General features: G+C 39.4%; 2 protein-coding genes across 2 annotated transcripts in view; both read left to right on the forward strand.

Moving 5' to 3' along the window:
• Positions 1 to 1102: 1102 nt before the first annotated feature.
• ube2wb (ubiquitin conjugating enzyme E2 Wb) lies at positions 1103 to 10338 on the forward strand. The gene is made up of 6 exons (XM_018673992.2): positions 1103 to 1183; positions 2092 to 2183; positions 5075 to 5177; positions 7590 to 7745; positions 7848 to 7923; positions 8038 to 10338. Exons 1-6 carry the CDS (start codon positions 1148 to 1150, stop codon positions 8049 to 8051), a joined length of 477 nt encoding a protein of 158 aa, XP_018529508.1. The 5' UTR covers positions 1103 to 1147; the 3' UTR covers positions 8052 to 10338.
• A 1579-nt stretch (positions 10339 to 11917) lies between these two features.
• The window catches only part of stau2 (staufen double-stranded RNA binding protein 2), an 82790-nt gene continuing 76080 nt past the window's right edge, over positions 11918 to 18627 (forward strand). Inside the window, 5 exon segments of the mRNA XM_018673991.2 lie at positions 11918 to 11996; positions 13868 to 14075; positions 14985 to 15115; positions 15392 to 15551; positions 16811 to 16946. Coding sequence (XP_018529507.1) covers positions 13877 to 14075; positions 14985 to 15115; positions 15392 to 15551; positions 16811 to 16946 — 626 coding nt within the window. The 5' untranslated portion in view covers positions 11918 to 11996; positions 13868 to 13876.

An 18627-nucleotide genomic window follows, 5' to 3' on the forward strand; every position in this document is an offset into this window, starting at 1 on the left:
CACTGCATTGATATTCTAATTAGTGCAGGTCCTTGTGTTGTTCAAAGTGAATGCCAACTGTGGAAAGTGGCAATGACAATAATCTAATTTACATGGACTTATAAGGTCACACACAGAACACAGGAGTGGGAGGATTTTTTATTTATTTATTTTTTGTGGTTGCACAGCTCCAGTGAACCACCCGTGAGTCAACTAGCAAATTATATTTCTGCTTTTTCAAGAAGGCAAAGTGGGTACACTGACTCCCAACAGCATTTAAGTAGTTAATGTTTATGTTACATGTCCACATCAAATGCTGTTGCTTTGAACATTTTGTGTGTGTCTGTGACATACAATAATGCTGATGTTTTATAGTCAATGTGAAGAGCCTGTTATGAGCTGTTACCTGGTTAATGTGTCAACCATATCAGGTGGGAGCTCAAATCATATCTCAGTTAACAGTGGCTACAGAGTGAGGGTTTATTTTTTCAAGGAAACCTGAGGAGGCTTAGTCAAATGACCTATTCAGATGAATAAAATGTTCAAAACTTTGCTGACACAGATAAATAGATATACCTTTTTTGCCTGCAAAGAGAATGAAAAGGTATCAGGTTTTTTAAACGTGATACATTTATGGGCTTTGGAGATTACAGCTGGGACCTTCGCTATGCTTTTACAAAACTGAGCTGCAGATGACAGATTGAACCAAGAAAACATTTTACTACACAAATATCACAAATTATGTAATAATGAAATACATAATGGATTTATATTGTAATTCAGATTAATGGTTAACGAAAGTGTTTCGAATATTATTCATCGCAGTAATAATGTTGCTAATGTGATAATATCTAAATTACTTAAGGACAAAAACGAAAAAGGACTATTTGATATAACTCTGGATCGGGATGGTGGGCAGGTCATCCCTCCTTGAGCAGAGGTTATTGACCCTCCCTAACATCCTTTGTAATGTCAGTGGATTTTCTCTCTTTTTCTTTAATGAAATTCAGTTGTAGAAATGGTAAATAGTCCGTTAACGACCTAAAATGACCGAGGGGTGACAGAGGTCTTGCTTCTGATGGTGCACGTCAGTGGATTGTTTTCTTCTGTCAAAAACAACTTCGCCCGTCACGTGACTCCCTGACGTACTGTCCTCCACTCCGCGCTGATGCAGGGGGGGGTTTCCATCATGGCGTCGATGCAGGTAAGAATACAATTGACAGCGATCGCATATTTATAAATTACCCGACCTTCACTCTCGTCTTTTCTGGTAGTTTATTAACCACTTCATTAACGTACATATATTTGTTCGAAGTAGTGATGACATTAAAGTAAAAGCGATGACATTTGCCCTAAACTGTTCAGGTTTAGCGCTCGGTCTCTGCTAGCAACACAACTAGCCCATCATCATCAACAGCACTAAGTCATCGCTAGCATAGAAACCAGCTTCCTGAAGACACATGATGAAGTGTACATATTTATGTGTTGTGTATTTTAATCCCGCAGCAGCACATGGGAGATAACGCAAAGAATGCGATGTTATGAGATGAAATTCATTATTTTTCTTTTACGGTGTTGTGGCTGCTATTTGGCTGACGTTAACGTTAGCTAGCTAACGAGACAGTGCGCAGATTGAGCAGTTGCAGTTTCCTTTTGAGCTGAACAGGTGCATCGGTTTCATGGTATTGCTGTGTCGAATCGAGTGAGATTTGCCTTATCGGAAAACCCACAAAGTCTGCTTTATGAACGATGAACTGGATTTGCTGCTTGTGTCTAAAACTTATGGTTTCATCTGTCACAAATCGTGTGTTTTATATGCAAAAGTAAACGAGTTAAATCAGTCAGGGTGGAGTTTTGCTTTTACTACAGGACGATAGCTATAATCGCGCCGTCATTAAATGATATGCACAAAGATTATATATATTTTGAGGTGGCTTGGTTATGAATGTATTTCTAAAATGACTGAACGTATGACCAAAATGTTTTATTTGCTAATTTGTTTTCATTTGATTTTCCGCTGCCCTGTTTTTATTATGGTTTATATATTAGCATGATGCTATATTTCAACATGTTATAAGTGTGGCAGAAACCCAAACACATTCTCTCCTACAGAAAAGGCTACAAAAGGAATTATTAGCCCTGCAAAATGATCCACCCCCAGGAATGACGCTCAACGAAAAAAGTGTACAGAACACCATCACACAGTAAGTGTCTTTGTTTTCTAAAATTTTATTTGTTCCAGTTTGATAGCATTGTCTATCACAGTAAACATAAGGATGCTATCACCTACACCTACAGTAGAGAAGGTTTGCATCTATGAATAAACTCAAATCCCATGTGGCTTTGTAAAATGACCTGTTTCATCACTATGAGAGGACAGTGTGGTGAGCATAAAGGTAACTGTTGCCATAGCAGTGGTTGGAGATAGTAAGTCTCAGAGCTCTTGTAGCTTCAGCAGGGATTGGTGAGGAGGAATCGGGGTCATTCCAGTGACTGGCAGCTCTGGCCCCTCAGTAGAGTGTCTCTAATGCACAGTGTCACTATTCATCCTTATAAAATATTTAACGGTTGGCATGCAGGAGTTGGGCTAGGGTAGCAAGGAACAGAGACTGCTTAGCTGACCTTTCTGTCTGGGTATCTTGGTGTTCCCTTAAATGCCTTTGAGTACTGTTGCAGTGTGAGTCAAATTGTGTCTGATAAGCAGTAAGGATGAGGAGTTGGCATCCTGTAAATAGATTTGAGATTTCTGGCAGACATTCAAATGTCTTTCAGCTGCAGGCGCGCAGCATTGACTTTGAAAGTTACTACTTTGTCGTTCTGGTCAGAATGTCTTCTAGCATCGTTGCTATGCTCCTGAAAGAGGCACTACACATTTCAGTGGCTGTGGGTAGTTTAAGACAATCTTGTAACTATGAAATATCCATTACGTTGGCATCTTTCCTGTTAGGTAACAATCACAGGGTAATGATTGTTGTGTGTGTTTTGCCTGACTGACAAGTCTTCCAACCGGTTCTGCTGGCTTCTGCATCCCAAGTTGGTGATGGTATGTGGGTGTGCCTTTTTGTCTCAGCTTGGATGTCGAAAGACTTCTTCAGCTTGGGGCGGCTCTCTGTCCTGTCATAATGATTTACACTACTGGGGATTTGTGCTTTCTGTGTCATAAGTTTTAATTTAGGGAGATATAAATGGTCTGTTCCTGCTTAACATTCAAGCTAATCTTATCTAGACTTGGGGGAAAAAAAACTCACTGGTGACAATAGTATGTGTGTGACAGTGATATGGTGACCATGGTGACCATATTCAATTAGAGTCTTTTAGTTGACTGTGTGTAGTGCAGAATTGTTCAGCTTCATGGTGGAATTAGTCAGCGGAGGAACAAGGAAACTGTTTTTTTTAAAAGCACTGTAGAGTCTCCCATATGTATATTCAGTTTGTTATGTTCCCCTACTTTCACTAAATGGCTCTGTGTTATTTTTGTTGACTGGATCATATAATCACTAGGCTATGGGGAATCTGAGCAAGTCGAGCACAGTGTCCTTGGAGTCCTTGCCTGCATTCAGCGTGGGTTGCATCAGGTGTAACTCAGCATCATGTACAGTGATACTGCCTCCCTCTAAGCTTTGCTTCCTGGAAAAAAGGAGCTCCTTTCAGACACTCTGACCATCGGACTTTCTTAGGGTGAAGTTTTAAAGATGACTGACCTCGTATGTAGGCCTGACTGATTATGTGCCCCAGGCTAGATTTGAAAGAGACACAAGGCTATAAACCCGAACAACAGCCACAAGTCTCTTTAGTGTCCTATCTGCACTGCTTGCCTGGAAGAAATTAGGTCAGAGATTGTGATGCTGCCATCACTGTTCCTTTTTCTTCTCCTCTGAGGTTTCTGCTATGAGCAGGCAATCCCCATAAATGTTCTGCTCTGGACTTAAATATTTGGCTTGTTTGCCACCAAAACTACATCTAGCCCCTGGGTTGTGGCCACATTGAGAAAGTGGACCGTCCTTCATCCCAAGACATAGAATCAAGTCCCTGTGTTTGCAATCATCTGCCATTCTGAGCAAGACATTGAATCCCTCGCAGCTCAGTCAGCACAGTTCTGTAGCCAGGCTACAGAAGTGAAAATAGATTTTGTTCACTGGATCAATAGGGTATCACATTATTACTAAACCACTGTCATAACCCAGCTAGAGTATTGAATGTCACTGGAATGAGTCAGACTAAAAGCTTTTGATTACACACTTACTGCAGCATTGGCAGCTCATGTTTTGTATGATTCTTTTTTAATGATAATGAGATGTGATCCAAGTCTTTCTGCTCATGTTCCTAGCTAATCTACTCCAGAGTGATTAAATAGAAGGAGCATGTTATTAATCAACCTTATTATGTCATTAACCATTCTTGTTAATCTATTATTAGTATGTAACACAAAGTGCAGCTGGGGCTGTAAAAACTTGTATTGATATATCACTAAATAATAAAAAATGTCAACTTACTGGTGATGCTAGAGGAAAAGTCAGGCTATCACCAGTATGAGTAGACATCTTCCTCTGGGGGATGAAAGTCTGTACCAAATTTCATGGCATTCCATCCAATTGTTGCAGAGATATTTCAGACAGACTGACATTGACATCCCCAGAGCCATGTTGCTAGCATGGCTTAAAAAAGAAACAAGTAACTGTGTATTGCATAAAGCTGCCTCCTTCTGAAGAACACTAAGGGTTTGTTGTTGAGGAAGTTGTACCTGATATCTTGACTTGACAGGAGGAATTTAGTAACTCTGTTGTTGTTAGATCCGTTATCTTAAAGAACGTTTTGCAACATATCAGCCTTAAAGTTGTCTCAGGATGTAGAAATAAATAATACAACTAAAAAAAAACAAATGATCCATCTTTCAGTTGGTATACTCATACTTCTTGGTGCTTTGGTAATTTTATGTTTCTGGGAGAAAACTGAGTGTACTGAAAACAGCATTTTTAACTGAAAACCTCTTAAAAACAAAGTTTTTGGACATCGCCCATGTTTTGGTTAAGTGTTGGATGATTGGTTTAGTTAAAGTTAGATGTTTTACATTTTTATGTTGTGCCCTCTTTTCTAGGTGGATTGTAGACATGGAAGGAGCACCTGGCACGCTGTATGAAGGAGAGAAATTTCAGCTGCTTTTCAAATTTAGTAGTCGATATCCTTTCGATTCACCTCAGGTAAGCAGAAGTTACTTTGCAGCCCTCTGTGTGTGTATGTGTGTGTGCATATGTGGCTAAAAGTGAAACACTGTGAAAAGCTTTTTCCTGTTCTGATGTTGAGAAGCACATTGTAAGAGCTGTTCATTTACCACTTTGTCTCCAGGACTCAGAAAGTATTGTTCGCTTTGATCACAACTCAAGCTGCTTCTCTGGGCGTAAACAGAACTGCAGTCAGATTCAGTTTTGACAATGCTGTTGGCTTTCCATACTTTAAGTGAGACTATGACACGTTTGCTGAGCAGAGGCCACTGCAGATTTAAATGACAACTGTGGATAATGCTACATTTCTACACTACATTTTAGTGTCTATTTAAATGCTAGTTAGTGAGTAAAGGTGTGTTTTGTTTCTTAAGAATTAAAAATTTTCATCTGTAAGTGGAAGAATGTTTATACATGCTCACAAAAGTTACATAGCCTTTAATGTCCAGCATCCATTCTCAGTGACAGTTTGATCAGAGACTAGAGTACCAAAGAAAATTCATATGCTGCTGGTTTGATGGTACAGTGTACAGTGGTTCCATTTTCCAAACAAAATCAAAAACTGACTATCTGTGTGAACAATCCTTTGTAGCTACTGTCTGGATTCCTGCAGTAATCACATAAAACACACTGGCTCTGCAGTTGTTAGTGGAATGAATCTCTTGCTTGGAAACACTGGAGCCAGCAATCACTGAGAGAGGCACCAGTACAGAGCTGCCACTGAAGCCATGTTTGAAGGGATTAGTTTAACTCAACAATCTTGTTTCCCTCATCAGGAGCCCTCCTACCTAAAAATAGAGAATGAGGCAGTGTAGACAAAATTAGATAAACATAGCCACTTAGCTTCAGTCCTCTCAAATGGGAAGGACAGGCTGTCAGAGTGGTCCTCTGTTGGACTCCTCTTGGGGCCCCCAAGGGAAATTTGATGTTGACTGCGGTAGTGCATTATTGGTCGTGTGAGGAGCATCAGAGGTAATTCTGTATTGGACAAATGTTTCGTTTTTGGAAGACACCCGCCCCCATAGCAAATACTCTTATTGTCATGAAAAAAATTGACCTGCTCAGTCTCAGTTAATAACTATGGTGTTAAGAGCTTGTGGTCTTCATTTCTTTGGAGCCCTACATACTTGTGTTAAATGTTAAAAGAAAAAAACTACAGATTTTGCTACTGAAACATGCCACGTTTTTTTAACCACACTCTGCGTAGGCTGACCAGTTGAAATTGTGGAAATTGTCACGGCCTCTTCCAGCAACTTACAACACACTGTTGTCTGCCAATTTTCAACAGTGTCGCAGTTTTTAAGGTTGTCTTTCAGGACTATGTTTCTTTTCCCAGCAAATGTCCTGACTTGATTTTGTTTTGAGTATGTTTCTGTCTATTGCCATATGCAGCGTTTTGATTGCAAAGCTGTCATTTCTCCTTTATGAATGTTTAGGACTACAATTAATGACTATATTCAATATCATTTAATCTGATGATCATTTTCTCACTTCAGTTGATTAAATTGTCAGAAAAAGTAAAAGCAAAAAGCAGAGTTCAGAGTGATATAAAACACAGATTAGCAGAAAATCCTCACAAGTAAAGTTGCATACAAATCAATAAAATCACAGATATGGAATATAAACATGAGAATAACTGTAAAATAACATTGAGATAGGAAAGCAACATGTACATTATCTACTTTGCCTCTCTGCTCTCAAGCTGGTGCTCATATCACTGAGCTTATTAGACATTTCAGTAAATATTTTAACTTTGTGCAAGCAAGAGGTTCTCAGTTGTCTTGATGTTTTGAGTGCAGTGCCAGCTTTGCTCTCTGCTCCTATCTGTAACACTCCTCTTGTCACCCCCTCCCCTCCCTCCAGCCCTGTGAAGTGAAGCCTGCACTCTCCTGTGAGGCCATGTCTGGTGCCAGACTGCCTCAACCCATTGTTACCCTTCATTACCCTCTTTACCCACTTCCCCTTCTCTCTACTTTAGCACTACAATCTTGCATTCTCCTCCTCTCATCACACATACTGTATCTCCCTGGCTAACCCTGAGTCTTCTACCCTTTTAATGGCTAATATCCCCTGATCCTTTTCATTAAGCATGTCTCCTCGCTTAGTCTCTCGTTCTCTCTTCCCCTCTGTCACCCCGTCCCAGCCCCTCTCTTTTAATCCCAGAGCCTCATGTCTCTGTAGAGAGCTAAGCCTGAGCTTATACAGCAAGTCTCATTATTTTCTGTCATTAATGAAAAAATCTCAACTTTTTCCTGACCAGCATTCTTCCAAGTCGTACCTTTGATGCCCAAAAATTTAATAGATTGAGCATCCCCACCTTTATAGGCTTGTTATTTTGACATATTCATTGAACTATATTGAGATTTGTTTTTCTTTGCTCCACTGTTGTAGGTAATGTTCACAGGAGAGAATATACCTGTCCACCCTCACGTGTATAGCAACGGTCACATCTGTCTATCTATTCTAACGGAAGATTGGTCGCCAGCCCTCTCAGTGCAATCAGTTTGTCTTAGCATTATCAGCATGTTGTCCAGCTGCAAAGAAAAGGTAGGGAACCTGCAATGAAGCCTGGCAGGATAAAAAGAGTGATTCATTTAAATTATATGTTTGTGAAATGTTAAATCTAAATGTCTGTTTCTTTTCCCACAGAGACGACCGCCTGATAATTCCTTTTATGTAAGAACGTGTAACAAAAATCCAAAGAAGACAAAATGGTGGTATCATGGTGAGTGTTTTCCTCCAACATATTTTTCCTTTTTTGGTTCAGGGACACAACTAAAAGCAGTTGCCTGTTATTCTAAATATGCTGTCATTAAATTATCTTTGTTTGCCTTCACAGATGATACATGCTAATGTACAAACTTTGTAATAATCGTAAAAGAAAGAAGTCCTACTGACCTACATAAAGCACTTTTTAATCATTCAGTCTTTGAACTCTGACCTTTGACTGGAACAATGGACACCATGCGCTGGAGGCTCCTGACTGCATTTTCCCCCATGGGCATATGGATGCATGTTTTAGTCGGTTGTAAAATAGAGAATGAAAATAATTGAACGTTTAGATGCACCCACGAAGGATCGTTTTTGGCAACAACAACATTAAAAAAAGGTAGTAATGCAGCAAGCGAGCAAGCAAGCAAGGTGGATTTGTAGTGAGATAATTCAGTTCCTGTTTTAAGATTATTATTGTTACTTTTTTGTTTGTGTGTGGGTGCATTTTAAGGTCCTTGTGTTGTGCAATAATAACCGATGGATGCATGCTTGGGCCTACAAAGAGAAATCCAAATCTAATCGTTTTCTGGAAGGGATTGGACCATCATAACCCCAAGAAAATGCTTCATCTTTTTTTAAATTTTATTTTAAATTATTATTATATGCACTGTGAAAGTATCTAGTTTAAAAAGGCACTATTAGTACATTGCTCTCAACTTGCAGTTGCACTGTAAGCAGTCCTCCACTTGTTTATCAGGTTAAAGGGTTTTAGTTTATAACCACTGTATCAAGAGTACACGCAGTTTTCTTCATCTTCCAACTCAAGACCTTGTTGCAGTTCTTCCCGCTGTTGGACAGAATGTCGGTACAGGAATAAAAGAGATACGACGATAGATCGCTTAAGTCGGCTGACGACCTCAGTGTGCATCTCCTCGTTAAAGTTGGGCTGAACTTGTGTAGCGTTCACAAGTCCAGACTCGAAGATGTGCAGCGGCCTCTCTTCCATTTAAAGAATGTCTATAAGAGAACATTGTCGCATGATCCGTTTTTATTTGTAAGATACTTTTTTTTTAATCTCATGCTTTAATCTTCTAAAATGTTTCATTTTAAATGTCTTGAGTTCTTTTTTTTGTACTGTTTTTCAACTAGCTGATACTTTGAAAAGGGGGGTTGTTTTGATGGGTCAGTATGTTTTTTGATTTATCTTTTTTTTCTTTTTTGTATTTGTTATTTAATTTAAATCTTCGTTTCATCTGCAGAACATTAGTGAACGATGAAAAGGAGAGTCTTTCTACAAGTTGTAAAGACGAGGCTTTTGTGATTCCCCCTGGTCAGAGTTTTGGCTCAGGTACTTTTTTCAATAAAGAGATCACCTCTAAAAAGATACCTATCAGATATTTTGAATTTAACTATATTTTCACCAAAAGAGACTGTTATGTTGTAAACTTATAACATGTCTGAAACTATTGTATATAAGTCTTTAAATTGTTGGATGATGTGAAAGAAATTAGCAGAGGATGCATTTACTTTATAGCAGAATGATAATAGGAGTGCTTTATTTCATTGGACGCTAGTCTGCATCTTTTGCTAATTAGGATGTGTACAGTCAGCAACAGACACTACTGTTGGTTAAAAAAAAGTTTAGTAGTTTTACAGTGGGGGTGCATGCAATTTTAAACCCTACTTTTTCTTATTGGCATCAGACATTGTGACTTTTAGTCTTTCCATAACTTAGGTAATGGTTTATGGGATGGATATTACGAACCTCACCTCCAGAGGCTCTTTGTCATTTCAGACTGTAATCACTCCATTCCAAACAAAATGTTTATCGCCATCCAGTCAGAGATACTTGAATTTTCCATCTTGGGTTGTTTGTATTGCATTTGCTTTTTCCAGGGTCTAGCTTACTTTTCTTGAATGAACTTGAGTGAATGTGATGATACTCTATACTGTAGAGGAGATTACCACAGCACAGCGCTATCTCAAAAACTATATTGATAACTTAAAGTCATCTATTTAACCAATGATTTTTTAAATTATTAGCTTCATTGTAAATGGTCTTGTCTGCTGTCACCATGCTGTGAGGAAAAAGACGATAGGACTGAAATGATTGTGTAAATGCAGTCACAACGGCATTCGTGCGGGGACAAAAAAGCCTTTACCCAGTTGGCAGTAGATCAGTAGAGATTTGAAAAACTTGCGAGTGAATATGTTACAAGGGTTTGGATGTGACATGATTTTTATTTTTTTTTTTTCCCATTTCAATGTGGTTTGAACTCTTAGCTTGCAGGTTGTTGTGAGTGATCAACACTAATGAGGGTGCATTATTTATATTTGAAAATTTGTTCTGGGATGTGCAAGCTCCATGTAATAGGTGCCTGTTCATTTTCATAATCAATAATAAAAGCAAAGATTCACTTTTATTCAACCTTGGTTTGCACTATGTTTGAACATGAAATGTCTCTTTTTTTCCCTCTCAGCCTGTGGAAGCCTTTGTGAATTTTTATGCTGGCATACATTAGAACTAAATAGTCCCTCTCTAAAGGGAGTGTAGGACATGACTACCAAATTCAGAAAGAAAGTGTATGCCTGATAATGTACCATTGGGTAAACTTGGGTTTTACTCAATATCTTAAAAGATTCCAAATCAAATCTGTCTATAAATAGTGAAGGACACAGACACTGAATCGTTTTCTGTCTGCAAATATGTTTGAAGACATGTGAGTCACAAAAAGAAGGCACACTTCACAGTGTAACAGAAACAAAAAACTCATCTTCAAACTGGGAGTCAATGTGTTTTGAAAATGGTCAAATGATCAATGATCAATCTCTGCATTGCAACACCTGCACAGCAGTTTTAAGAGTGTGAGTGTGAACACAAAGTTAATCTTTCTTGACTTTAAGTTTTGTGCAATACAGTCAGCTGCAGCTCTTACTGCATGAAAGAAAAATCTTATGTCACTTTACATGTGTGTGAGAGGTCAAAGACAGAGCAAGAACCCAGTGTTTAACACCATGTACTATATCTTATTTTTAAAGGAGAGAACACTGGTTTCTGAATGACACAAGGCTTACTACAATAAGTGAAGAAAATGTGGTTTAGTGGCACCATCTATTGGTCACTTTACAATAGTACTCTTATCAGACCTACCTGTAACGATCCACAATTCACATTCTTTTGACTTACGGTTGTATAGCTAAAAATAAAAATAAAACTCTTACCTTACCCCTTGTAATAAAAAGTCCCTACTGGAATTTATGCCAGCTCCCTCCAGATGTGGAACCTCAGAATAATTTCCACCCATTTTTACCCATGAGGAATATCACTGTCTGGATGTAGTTTGTCTTCCATTAGTGTTTCACCAAACAAAATCAAGACTCTGGCCTAGAGACAGGTCTTCAACTGCAGGTGTCTAAGGTGAACACCTGCCCTGCCAAAGTGCCCTTGAGCAAAATAAATGCATTAAATCCTATCAGCAGCAGGGAGCTCTGCTCTGTGTGTGTTCATTTGTTCTCTTTCTCTGACCAAAACAATGCAACTTTAAAATAATTAACTTTATGATGAAGCTCAATCAATGATGAAGCCTCCTTGTGAAGAAATAGGCCAAGTGATCTTATTTTTTCCAAGTTGTAAATTCGAAGCTTTATGTCAAGGTGTCGGTGTGCTTGTAAAATTCATCCCATGAAATAATATTAATCATATATTAATGGGCAACATAAAAGCCGAGTGCAGAAAACAAGTCTGAAAACATTCATTTTGGTTCTGAATCAAAGTTACACTGTATGCTCTGAGGAAGCACACCAGGAATGTACCATTCTTATAGCCGCGGGGGTGGCTGATTCATTCAAGATTTGCCCCAAACTCTAATGATGGTAAGTTGGCAGTTTGAAACATTTAACACCTATAATATAAACAAAACATAAACTTTAACCATAAAATATCAAATTAATCAGCCATTTGCCTCTAATGGGACATGTTTCCATTTTTTACCCAGACAAATTACGTGGTCTGTTCCCTCTTCTATCCAGTTCTCTTTAGTGTTTGCCAATGTTGGAGGTGTAACTGGGGTCTGGCCCTGGACAAAGGTAAAAATTACCCTAAAATATTTGTCCCTTTGTTGTCAGATAGTCTCGGGGTTATTGTCACGCTGTCGCCAGTCCGTGTATGATGTTGCGGTGGACAGAAATCCCCCAGACTTTAGTGGAGGATGGGGCGGCAGGGAGATGCTAGCAAGAGGGGTGCTCGGCCGATCAGCCATGATGAGCTTTAACCGGCTAAACTAGCGTAACTGGAGGTTGCTAGATAGTGTGTATTCACCAGGAGAAATCACAGTGACATGTTCACGCCAGCATGCATGCTTGTCCACTCCGTTGGTGTGTTTTTAGGAGCTGACATTTGCGGGAAATAGCGTTTTCTCGTTAGTAACGTTAGCTTCCTGCTAAGCTGGACACAGTCGAAACTGTAATGTAGGTTCAGGGGTTGCAGACAGCTCTGTAGCTCTGTCAGTCAACCCAAACGTAACACCACCTCCACATTCAAGTTACTGTCTAAGACGACCATGCATTTAGGTTGCTGTCTAGCATTGTATGTGTGCACGTTACTGCGAGAGAGTTAAAGTAAAGCAATAAAGACTGTGACCCCGAGAACCTCAGGGGCACGCGGGATGCACCGAGGAAATAAACAGAACAATTTGACTGCATGCAATTAATCAAGGTCACGGGCCGTAGTAAAAAAAAAAAAAAGCATTTTGTTTAGTAGATATCAGCTGTTTCAAGGACATGCCACCGCTCTGTTGTTTACTCCAGTCCAGCCATGTCTCTCAACTGTAAACAGTGCAAACAATTGTAATTTCAGGATGAAGTCTGTGAAAACAGAGTCTGAAAACTGTCTCCATTGACCTATGTATTATCTCAACTATGTCATTTCATCTGTTAGTTAAAGAATATCTTTGTATGTGTTTACATACACAATTTATTGATCCTACAGTTTACTTCAGGATAATATGGTGATTAATGATAATGTCCAATACCTGAGGGGGCCATGTTCAAAGCTGCTGTTTCATAGTGTCCAAGTGCAAGACACTGAATATCTTCACACTCCAGGAGTTCAGTTCTCTGTCTGACCCTTTGCTCTGACCTCGGTAGGGACATGAAAAGAATTTCCCTCCATTTCCCTTCAGTGCCTGCCACATATTAATGTGAACCAGTAGCAGAGCCGTTTTGACAAGATGTTGTGATACAGTTTGTACCTTTTTGATTGCGTTTTCATATGAAGAATATACCTACTCAATCATCATATTTCATTGATGAAAATCACATGGTAGCATATTATTTTGGTAATGTTGCTGCAGGCCATGACCTGTGTATAATTGCATTCAACAAAATATTGCATGCATGCATGCATAAAAAGATGAAGAAGTTAATGTGTATTTGTTGACTTTTACCAAATTGTTGGGCCCTCTCTGCTGTTCATATTAATCTATATCTACCCAATGTAGGCCTTCATACCTCTTTTTAGTCTCAAATAAAATGCCATTGAATGTCCATTGTCTTGTTCAGGCTGCTATCACAGGATTCCCTTCTTTTTCCGGGGAGCTTAGCAGCAGTAACATGAGCAAAGCTCCTTCAAATAAAGGTTCATTGTCTGGGTGTATTAGCTGCCAGTGGATCAGAATGTGAGATAGGCCTAGGGCTGCTCAGTTTGAAGTCTGTTCTCCAGGCTCAGCCCACAGAAATCTGTCAAATGACAGTGAACAACTTTAAACTGAGCAAACACTGGAATTGATTTATGTGTGCTTGCATGTTTATGTAGACAAATGCTTTATGTCTAATGATGCGCAGTATGCTGTGTACTTCACTAGTAACATAAAATATTAGACATTTGATCTTTTTCAAATTTATTTATTTAAAGTATTTAAAACAAACCTTTAAGTTGTTAATTGTTGTCTGGTTTTCAGGAATAGAGCATGGCTCAAGTGAAAGTACAGACCTCAGCACCCCTGGCTGGTCCTGGCCTCTCCCCCGGAGTTCCCCCAACGGCCATGGCCAGCCCAGGATCCCTGGGTCTGCAGCCCTCCGTCAACGGCACAGGCCCGGCCCCCACACCCGCCTGCCCTGCTCCTGCAGTCGGATATGGGGACGCCCCTGTGTCTGCCATACCGCCAGGTAGACTGACAACTGAAGTGAATGGTTTCCTTTGGGAGTAGTTTATTGTCATTTTGCATGCATGCCATGTGATTATTACTTATGATAATTAGTATCTGTGATTTCCAACAAATTACAGACTGCATTATTTTTATCAGCATCTTTTATTTGGCATCGGAAGCCAACACTGTAAGAGAGATGAAATGATCTGATATTGATTCCAGCTATAACGGTGCATAGTCAGAATGCAGTAGAAAGGCTGATAAATCTTTTCCCCTGAGCTTTTAACCAGCTTCAGGATGCAAGAGACAACCTATCTCAAGTTAACAGTTACAGTCTGCATGTGTAACTGTTAGGGGTTGACTTGGGACAGACCTGGAGCTCCTGCTCTCTCCATTGCAAACTGTTAGAATCTGATGGTATTGATCAGATAACATAATCTGAATGTATAATGTTTAACACTGCCTGCATTCCAGTCCTTGGCACATGATAATGTGAACCTATTAGTAACTGAATTACTGGTTATATTTATTACCATTAAACTGCACTGTAGGCCATAATCTTTAATGATCATCACTAGTCTGTAAGATGATGGAGCCTTCAGACAAATCAAAACACACCTGAGCCCTTGCACATCTGCTAAAGAGGGAAAATATCTGGAACAATGTCTCTCTGACAGATTGGTTCATTTGTTGTGGTTGTTATGGTTTGTTCACTGATTTTCTTTGTTGTGCATAGGACATGATAATTACATGCAGCATTTGTATTATATAGCATATCTGACATATAAATACCTGCATAAGATGCTTGCTACAATGTATGAATATCCCATGCCAGTCATTATATCACTACCTTATAATTATTCATGCATATAGTTTTGTCTCTGATACTAAAACAATATTGGTGAGTGTATCAAGTGTTCTTTTTTAGGCCCGCCCCAGGAGAACATGGCAAACCCTAAAGAGAAAACTCCAATGTGTTTGGTGAATGAGTTAGCCCGTTTCAATAGGATCCAACCACAGTACAAGCTCCTCAATGAGAGAGGCCCTGCACACGCTAAGGTGAGTAGTTGTGACTTACAGTAGTCTAAATTGGTGCAGGAAAATCCTCTTTTTTTTAAGTTTTTTTTTTTTTTTTCAATGTTAAGCTTGTCTGGGCCAAATACATGTGCGAAAAGTGTTATATATTTGATGGAGTATATGTTACAGTACCTTTCATAAATGAATATTGGTCATGCAGCATACATCCAGCTCCTACCATATGGGCTCCAAAGGGATGTTGGTAAAAATGTCGTTGCCATTGGGTAATGTCTCTCCCTCTGGGTGTCACTGTTCCAGATCTTCACAGTGCAGCTGACTCTTGGGGAGCAGGTGTGGGAGGCGGAAGGCACCAGCATTAAAAAGGCCCAGCACTCCACAGCCGCCAAAGCACTGGCCGAGAGCGTCCTTCCCAGGCCAGCACCCCGCTCCCCTAAAGTGGACGTCAACAGCAACCCAGGTATTGCAACCACGTCTCATTTTACTATTAACAAAGAATGTATGTGTGAATGATTACCTTTAAACCCAGTTGCTACTAATGTGATTAATCTGGATTAGATATTAAACAGTTACAGAGAGGTTTTTTATTGAGGCAGATCCTATTGGAAAACATCTGCAAAGCAACCTCCATTTAGCTGCTTCAGTTTTAGGGTTCTGGTGTTGTGTGTTCTATCATGACTTACTGGGACACTAACAACGTTATCTTTATTGTTATTAGTAATACCTGTGCCTTTCCTACCATGACAAGTCAAAATAACTGCTGTAACACTCTCTGCCTGGCATATACCCATCCACAGGGCTCATAGCTTGAGCCAGAGTTCATGCATTAGACTTTGAGTGAGTAACTTGCAGTAACTTGCATGGCTTTATTCCAAAAATTTGGAACTATCTCTTTGCATTAGCGCCCTCTGCTGGTTCATTTATTTCTGAAGCAGAGCTTTGGGGTTGAAATACTGTAGAGGGAGGGAGATGGGGACAGCTCAAAAGTCACTTCACAGAGCAAAGTTTTGCACTGGGACATCACTGTTTCTCAGGTATGGTCATAAAGTTAAGTGCTAAGGGGAAGAAACCTGCCAAAACATTTGTGCCATAATGGTACTTTGCAATGCCTCTCTACTCCATTAATAATGGAAAATTTCAGTATTTTCTTAGATGTTCACCCTGAGAAAGTTGACTTCCAGGCATAGCTCACAAACCACTGGATATACTTAAATAATCCATGTTCAGAACAAAGCCAGCACAGACCCTCTTACTGAAGCCCAAGTGCAGGCTTATGTTTTATCTCTGGCCAAATTATTACCACTAGCCCCATCTCATCTCCCCTGCCCTCTGTGGCATTGTTGTAGTGAAAGACATTGTAGCCAGTTTTTAATGGGATTAAGAAAGCCCTGTGATAGGTTATGCAACATCAGTGGTGAGCTGTGGGATTAGCAGTGCATGCATCATACAAAATCAGACAGGTAGAAAGGTTCTGCAGTTTTAAGCAGAATACAGACACCCTGATATTTTCAGTTAAAATGTTATTAGGTTGCATTGTTCAACTTGTGAAGTCAATTGGTGCACCTGTGTTATAACTGTAATTTGTTTTCTAACATTACTATTTTATTTTCATACATTATGTATCATTTTGACCACTCTGGGTGCTTTATGTTTATTTCAGATACTCTGGTTTTAATCTTTTATATCAAATTTTTTTCTTTCTCATACTTGCTCACACAGGCAGTATAACACCAACAGTGGAGCTGAATGGTCTGGCCATGAAGAGAGGCGAGCCAGCTATATACAGGCCTTTGGATCCTAAGCCCATGCCCAACTATAGAGCTAACTACAACTTCAGAGGGATGTTCAACCAAAGGTGAGCCCCCTAAACTTAGCTAGCTGCCTGAACTCTTAATTATTTCCATTTTAAAGTCATTTTAAATTCATTTTTGGAAAACACCTCTGTCCACACTCAAACTTGACAATAACACATTTTTGCATTATACCATCATTTGTTCATGCTGCTGCAAATTCGTCACATGCTTAAATAGATAATGACCACACCTACACTGTGTGGTCACCTATGTGGGATACATCTTTGTGTTCACACATTTGTTGGTGTGTATGTTCTGTTCATATTGTCCTAATTTTTGGGCTGCATGTGTGCAGGCTCCATGCTGACCCTTGTGGACCAAAAAGGGAGAGTTAAATTGTCTCGGTAACATCACTGCTACATACCACATACAAGCATTGCTCTTTTGCAACAGCTTTGTTTTCCTCATTCACATTAAAAAGAAAATCTGGTGTTTTTTTAATTTATTCACTCTGGAAAAGATTTGTTTAGGGTGCTTGAAATGCTGGCTTGGTGTGGAATGCATAGGTGGCTAAAAAAAGAGCTTTGGGATTTATCCAACTTAGTGGGAACATGGTCTTGATATATTTTGAGTGACTTCAAACAGCATTGTTTCTTTAATCCCACTGCCTCAGATGTGTGTCAGACATGGTTGTCCACTCCATATGTTTTCTAAACTCATGAACGTGGTGCCCTCACGGGGTCCCTTTGCACTCAGTCTCTGTCAGCTTTCTTTCTTCCCGTAGCTTTTTTCTGCTTTACTGGAACCATCCAGCCATTTTCAAAACTCCATAAAAATGCCACAGAGGTGCGATTAATGATCTCCTCTCCCTCAGTGAAGGAATGTTATTTAGGGTTTGGTCGCCTGCCATGAAATCCAGGTACACTGTGGTACTCTCAGAGAGGAAAGGACAGAATACCATATTGAAGCTTATTTAGGAATTGACAATAACACGAAAATGACAAACTAAGGAGGATAGATGCTTTAAATATTTTGTCTGTTTTCAACATACTTAAAGTTGATTTATTCCACAGTCTTATCCTTTGCCATAATTTTATAGAAATGTCAGAAATAGTATTTTATGGTTTTCTAAATATTATGATATTTTTAAATGCAGAGGGAAGGTGACATAACTTATGCATACAATTTACAGAAACTGAGCTACATGGCTCCAGAGAGCACACTGGTCCTGAGAACATGACAAATCTGCATTTATCCAAGTTGGTTTGATATGCATCAAGTTTCAGGAGTCATTGGAGCTCCCTCCAGATGGCAGTGTTTCCTCATTTTAAAAATCCCACATCACTGCTTTTGTAAGGTGATAGAGCACCCATTTTGTAACATATAAGTTAGGAATGTGGTGAATTTGTATAGGTTTTTATATGCATGGACATCTGCTGGGTAATCTAATGCAAAGTTATCACTATTAAACTCAGAAATGTAACAGAGAAGCATATATATCTGTTTTATTTTTTACATCAACTTTGGCTCCTTAAATTCCTATGGTAAGGTATTCTGATGCCAAATGTGTGGGATTTAATTTTAAAATGCGGATATGCTGCCAGAAATTGTCCGCGATTCAGTTGCAGTGTTGGGTAACTGAGTCTAGTCAGCAGACAGTCTAGCATCTGGCTCACATCTTCTACTATTTGATCCATGCAGGAACAAACAGGGGGTGAAAGACAAATGTCTATGGGGTAGAGG

Source organism: Lates calcarifer, linkage group LG24 (genome assembly GCF_001640805.2).
Source record: "Lates calcarifer isolate ASB-BC8 linkage group LG24, TLL_Latcal_v3, whole genome shotgun sequence".
NCBI lineage: Eukaryota > Metazoa > Chordata > Actinopteri > Centropomidae > Lates > Lates calcarifer.